At 50.1% G+C, this 6988-nt stretch overlaps 1 protein-coding gene across 1 annotated transcript; it reads right to left on the bottom strand.

Annotated features, from left to right (window-relative positions):
- Positions 1-269: 269 nt before the first annotated feature.
- Positions 270-6550, bottom strand: LOC307130304 (G-protein coupled receptor 87-like; the record flags this gene model as incomplete). The annotated part of the gene is made up of 2 exons (XM_079823272.1): positions 270-867; positions 6207-6550. The coding sequence occupies 2 exons, from the start codon at positions 6548-6550 to the stop codon at positions 270-272; spliced, it is 942 nt and encodes a 313-aa protein (XP_079679398.1).
- Positions 6551-6988: the final 438 nt, after the last annotated feature.

The raw sequence follows: 6988 nt of genomic DNA, 5'->3' as shown, positions 1-6988 counted from the left end.
CCATGGAAAAGCCTTTTTGGGGCACATATTGGAGCTAATTCAAATGAGTGTGACATTGAACCCATTGACAAACCAATTTGAGGCCCATACTGGGACTAATTCAGATAGGGTTGACATGGAACTCATGAAAATATCCATGTAGGGCCCATACTTCACGCCCATATCTTGGCTACATTGGCCCCACCATGAAATGTTAGCTGGATTTTAATTTTTTCAGTTTTTTGCAGCAAGTAGTGCAGCAATCACACATTTCAGCTTCACTCAACTTACTAGTTCCTTTGTTGAAATCTTTGAAGGTTAAGCTGGGCCCTGAAGGTCCTGCAAAAGACAAAGTAAATAAGTGGATCCAAGGAGGCATTTAGTACTGCAAGCAGGACGGTCAGCTCCTTTAGGATGTTGAATGCCTGAGCTGCTGTACAGTCTTGCATCCGGGGACTGATGAACACGTATGGCAGTCTCACCATATGATAGGGAACGAAACACACACAGAAAACCAGCACCAGTACTTGCATGTTACGTTTTGACTTGCTGAGCTTAGTGTTCCCAGGCTGCTCCGGCAAAGTGCGCTGAGCTTGACGAAGCTTCTGTACAATCACCCAGTAAAACAGAATCAGGGATACCAGAACAGAAAAAAACATTAAAAAGGCAGCGATCTGCACGACTAAGTAGATCCGTTTCAGCAAGCTGTTATGAAAGCTTTCACAGTTGAAACCACTGTGGGGAGTGTTTTCTTTATCAGTACTGACAAAAACAATGCAGACACAAATAAAGCACCACAGGAGAGCCCAGGTCACTATGCAGATGTAGCGGGTCGCGCGGACTGTTTGCAATCTGTGAGTCTCCAGTGGCCGTACAATCTTCATGTACCTGAAACAAAGGAGCAAAGAATTCAAAGAATACAGAGAAGGCTGTATGTGACATTTGCAGTTCCATGACTTGCTGCTGAAGTTAAATATAATCATATGTTGAACTGCTAATTAGATTAGCCTTTTCTTTAGTTGTGTAATATTTTTTTAAATGCAGTAGTGGCCAAAAGTGATGTCTGGCCTATGAAAAATGACATACTCACATACTTTATTTAAATATTAGTCAAATGTGTTTGTAAGACTTTGTAAGCATTGTATAGTTGTGCTTGAAGTCAGTTGTTTTATTTTTATTTGTGATAACACATGCCAAATTGTGTCAACGTAATTTTTGGCCAGGCTCTCATAAAAAAATAAAAATAAAAATAATGAACAAATGCAAAAAATTATCGAGAACCAATGAAATATTAATAACAGTTTTAGTCAATGTATGCTTTCTCCTGTGAGCTTTTTTGTTCTTCACTTTCAGTCGGTCACTACGACGTACATCGGTAATACCGACGAATTGGGATCATTTTAGAGAGCCCCTACCAGCTTCGAGATTTAGAGAACAGGCCAATGGGCCATTGGCGTGCGAGATTTGCATCTCGCGCTCCGCCCCGCGCCGCGGGTATAAGTAGGAAGCGAGAGCATCGCACTGACGTCATTTACTTCGGAGCCGAACGGCATAGATGAAGAGTCAAAAACTTCCTGTTTACCTATCAGTGAAGATTCAACAGAGAACTTTGAGGACGCTTTGCTGGTGTGACGGCATTTCTCCAGTACAACCGCGAGAACTCAGCTGCAGTGAAACATTTGCTGTTTAAACAGCACCATTGGTATCGGTGGGCATTTCCTTGAGTGCAAAAACAGGCTGCACTATCTCCTGTGTGTTGCCGCGGTCTGTCCTGGGTGCTTCAGCACTTCTGAAAAGAGCGTTTCCTCACAAAAAGAGCAACTCGGGAGTGACACTGCGTCTTTTTCAAGACGTCATTCCACCCGTGCGTTTCTGGATGCGGTTGTTTCCTGTCCTGACGGCCACGATCCCTCTCGCATAAACATGTTGAGACCGTGTTCGTGGGTGATCCTTGTTCTCTCAGGGGAACAGGATCACGTCGACGCGCTGGTCATCTCACCTTCCGCGTGAGGGTTTGAGTGTTCAGCGCGCGTGTGCCATCTGGGTGCCGGGTGACAGCGCAGGTTGCCACGGCAGCTCAGCACGCGTCACTCGGCGCCTCCGCATGTTGAGACTGTGTTTGTGGGTGGTCTATGCTCTCTCATGAGAGCATAGCCCCGTCGGCGCATTGTTCGTCTTGCCTTTTTCATAAGGGCTTGAGTGTTCAGCACGCCATGTGCCGTCTCACGGCCACGCCCACTGTCTCACGTGTCTGCTGGTAGCTTACAGATGGGATTGCTGGTCCTTAAAAAGGGGACCTAGCGTTTCATTTGGGGCTCTAGCAGAGGAGAGATGTCAATCGCTTATGTGTTGAAAATGAAGATGATGCTGAGATTCCCACTATAATAGTGGGCGCTCGTGCTGAATCCGATTCATACTTGACAGCCATGCTTTCCCGGGTTGCTGGGGCATAGTGCAACGCATAAATCTGCTTGCCTGCCCCTTGCCTTTCCCGGATGTGTGTTGGAAGGCTTTTGCGTTGTGGAACTATTGGTGCAAAAATATGGAACACCAATAGGGCCATAATCTGTATAAAGTTTTCCTCTCTCTCACTACCCTCATCGGTGGGGTGGCAGTGCCACGGGCAGGCCACCTCTGCCCTGCTTAGTGCAAGAGGGTAGTTCTGAGCCGAGGTTGAGCTGCGCACTGCGCTGGCCCTTGGCTAGACGATGTCCACCCTGGTCCAGAAACACCATTGACCCGGATTTGGTTCGGAACTATTATTCCCCCGTAGGAGGGCCGGGTGGAAAACCATTAGTAATTTTGTTCCGCCACTGGGGTTAAAAACAGCCAGTGGTACCCAAAAAATAAAAAATATATATATATAAAAAAAAGAAGAGCAGTTCCAATATCGCTTGGTCTCGGGAGTTCAGGAATGGCAGCGTGTGACGCTACAAGCCTCGCCGCTCTCATTCCCCTCCCCACAAGAGGGCGAGAATGGCCGTGTGTGACGCTACAAGCCTCGCCACTCTCATTCCCCTCTTCTCAGCGGTGTGTGGACGACAGTGCGCGACGCTATGCCTCGCCGCTCTTGTTCCCCGCTGAGGAAGGAGGTGAGGCAGACCGTGTGCAACGCCACAAAGCCTTGCCACGCTCAGCCCCTCCTTCATTTGGAGAGCGCGCTTGGCGGTGTACAACGCTCCCATGCCTTGTCAGCCTCGGGTGCCTCTCCAAATCGCCAGCAGGGGGTGCCGGCTGTGGGAACGCCCTCAAGCGGCCTTCCCACACTCGCACACCCCCTCAGCAGATGCAGGTCGTGTGTCAGACCCAGACCCCTACACGGACCACTCCCATGTCGTCCTGGGGTCCCTGCATTGCGCCTCGCTGCCCTGCTGCGGGTACGTCTGTGGTACCGATGACCCCGCTTGTTCGGTCTCTGGGGGCCTGGCTAGCGCTCCCCAGCCCGTCTCGCTGGGTCATCTGTACCATCAGACTCGGCTTGCAATTCCAACTAGGTCGCCATGACAGCGCGCCTCACCGAGGAGCGCGTCCAGTCGGTGTTGAGCTGCTTGAATACGTTCAAACACAGTACGGCGGTACCACTGAAAGAATTTCAGAGGCTCCTGGGGCATATGGCAGCAGCAGCCGCAGTAACGCCGCTAGGGCTGCGTCATATGAGACCGCTTCAACACTGGCTACACGACCGAGTCCCGAGATGGGCGTGGCACAGCGGGTCCCTCCGTGTCCAAGTGACGCCGAGATGCCGCCAAACCTTCAGCCCGTGGTCAGACCCTTCATTTCTACGGGCAAGAGTACCTCTAGAACAAGTGTCCAGGCATTCTGTTGTCTCCACGGATGCCTCATCCACGGGCTGGGGTGCCACGTACAACAGTATCGGGTCTGTGGACGGGGCCCCAACTGCAATGGCATATCAATTGCCTGGAGTTGCTGGCAGTTCGTCTTGCTCTCAGCCGCCTCAAAGGGTCGTTCAAAGACAAGCACATTCTGGTCCGGACGGACAGCACTGCGGCTGTTGCATACATCAACAAACAGGGTGGTCTACGCTCCCGCCGCTTGTCCCAACTCGCCCGCCATCTCCTCCTGTGCAGTCAGAAGCATCTGAGGTCCCTTCGTGCCATTCACATTCCGGGCCCGCTCAATCGTGCGGCCGACGAGCTGTCACGGTTACCGTTGCTCCCCGGAGAGTGGAGACTCCACCCCCAGGTGGTCCAGCTGATCTGGAGTCGCTTTGGGGCCGCACAGATCGATCTGTTTGCCGCCCCCGACGCGACCCACTGCCAGTTGTTTTATTCCCTGACCGAGGGGACCCTCGGCACGGATGCACTGGCACTCAGCTGGCCCCGGGGGGTCTTCTCGCCGAGAAGACCCCCGAAAGTGTTCGGTCAGATCTGTGCTCTCTTTCCTTCAAGACGGGTTGGAGCAAAGGCTGTCTCCCTCCACCCTCAAGGTATATGTTGCCGCTATCGCCGCAAACCATGACCTCATTAATGGTGAGTCCTTAGGCAAGCACGATCTGATCGTCAGGTTCCTGAGGGGGGCGAGGAGATTAAATCCGCCTCGCCCTCCCTCTATACCCTCTTGGGACTTGACTCTGGTGCTGACCGCACTGCAGAGGGCGCCCTTTGAGCCTTTACAGTCAGTGGAGCTTAAGATCTTGTCTCTAAAGACAATCCTCCTGATTGCATTGGCCTCAGTTAAGAGGGTAGGGGACCTGCAGGCATTTTCGGACGACGAATCGTGTCTGGAATTCGGGCCAGGTGACTCTCAGGTGACCCTGAGACCCCGGCCTGGATATGTGCCCAAGGTTCCCACTACTCCCTTCCGGGACCAAGTGGTGAGCCTGAAAGCGCTGCCCTCGGAGGGGGCAGACCCAGCCCTGGCTTTTCTCTGTCCAGTTTGCGCTCTGCGTGCTATGTTGACAGAACGCAAAGCTTTAGGACCTCAGAGCAGCTCTTTGTCTGTTACGGAGGACAGCAGAAGGGAAAGGCTGTCTCCAAGCAGAGGATGGCCCACTGGATAGTGGATGCCATCATCTTGGCGTATGATTCCCAAGACGTGCCCTGCCCGCTCGTGGTTAGAGCTCACTCCACCAGGGGTGTAGCTTCTTCCTGGGAGCTGGCTCGTGGCGCCTCGCTGACAGACATTTGTAGAGCTGCGGGCTGGGCGACACCTAACACGTTCGCTAGGTTTTATAGCCCACGTGTAGAACCGGTTGCTTCTCGTGTGCTCGCTTCCCATAGTCAGCTTCACTGAAGTGCCCGTTCTAAGTGTCGGCTTGCTGCACCATTCCCTTCCCCATGGAACGGATACGTGCGCTTATTTTCTCCAGTCGAGTTCCCCAGGATTGGCGAACCCTGTTGAGTCCTCCGCACCCCTCGGCAGTCGGATGTGGCGGAGCGTCCGACGCCAGGTCTGGCACTTGTATGCATTGGTGGAACTTGTGTCAGACTGGGTTCTGTATGTCGTGACCCCTACGGCGGTCCCATACGTGTATTCTCCACGGTACAGCTCCCTACGGCGAGCTCGTGTCTTTCCCTTGGCAGAGTTCCTCTGCCGTCTCAGTACGGTGTCGTCCCCCACCTGTATAGGCCAGGGCCACCTCTGGGACTTCCGTATGTTGTGCTGCCCACGGCCAGCCCATACGTGTTCTCTCCACATGGTAACTCCCTCCGGGCATGATGTGGCTCCCGCAGCGTCCTCCTGGCACGCTTTCCCAGCGTTATCCAATAAGTCTGCTGAATGAGCTTTGCGGAACAGCAGTGTGACTCTCCCTGCTTGAATCTCCCTGCCCGCATCAGAACGGGGTCTGAGGGGCTCTCGCTGGGCGCTGGAAGTGGTAGTAACTGTGGCGTTTTCCTTTTCACTAGTTCGGCTCCTCAGTGAAAAACGTCAGTGCGATGCTCTCGCTTCCTACTTATACCCGCGGCGCGGGGCGGAGCGCGAGATGCAAATCTCGCACACCAATGGCCCATTGGCCTGTTCTGGATAAATATCTTAATCAAGTTTAGAGATTTGTTTTTCCTTCACAAAATATAAAATATTTCCCTCATAATTTGATCATTTAATCAAAAAGGGTGATTAAAAAAAATCTTTGGAAATACTTTTGGCCATTACTGTATCTGTATATATTCAAACGTTTATTTATTACAAGGATAAATGGATGTATGGATTAATGGATCGACGAACAGACGGACAGATGGATGGATAGACGGGACGAACATCCATACCTGTTTGCAGCAATGTAGCCCATGAAGAGAATACTGGAGTACATGTTGAGGTAGGAAGCTGGAGCACCAAAGTTACAGTAGATAAGCTGAATTTCCGCTGAAGTGCTCGCATATTTGGCAATGCGTAATATCAAACACAGGCAGACAAACAAGTCAGCTATAACCAGATTCTTGAGATAGACTGTGATGCTGGACTGTTTTGTAGCTTTACAAAAATACACATATATTGCAATGCTGTTGAGTGCCAGGCTTGCCAGAAAAATCAGAGAGTATACAGATATAAAGAATATACGAGCTGGCATTTCACAAGATCCTTGAGTTGAATTGGTTGTGTTCTGGTCCATGATCGAGCTAGATGGCGACCCAGACATGAGGCAGATCTTTATCTGCTGGAAGAGAGGTTGAATTTTACTATACAAAAAAGGGACATTTTCCAAAATACCACTAACACTTTTCAATAAGGTTTTATATGTTAACATTATCTAACAGTAAAAGTATTCGATTTTAGTTAACAATAAAGAATACTTCTACAGCATTTATTAATCTTAGTTATTGTTAATTTCATCCTTTATTCATCACTAATATATTTTAAAAATCCAAAGATGTATTCATTTGTTAATGCACTGTGAACTAACATAAGCAATGAACAATTCGATTTTTACTAACATTAACACAAGACTAATACATGCTTTAAAAATAGGTAACACTTTATTTCGATAGTGCACTTTAGATATTCTACTAACTTTAAGTAACTTTGCAATAACGTGTCAACTAGCAGTCTG

Source organism: Gobio gobio (genome assembly GCF_949357685.1).
Source record: "Gobio gobio genome assembly, chromosome: 8".
In the NCBI taxonomy this organism is placed as follows: domain Eukaryota; kingdom Metazoa; phylum Chordata; class Actinopteri; order Cypriniformes; family Gobionidae; genus Gobio; species Gobio gobio.
Note: the sequence above shows the minus strand (reverse complement) of the source record. Positions and strands in the feature narration are given on the sequence as shown.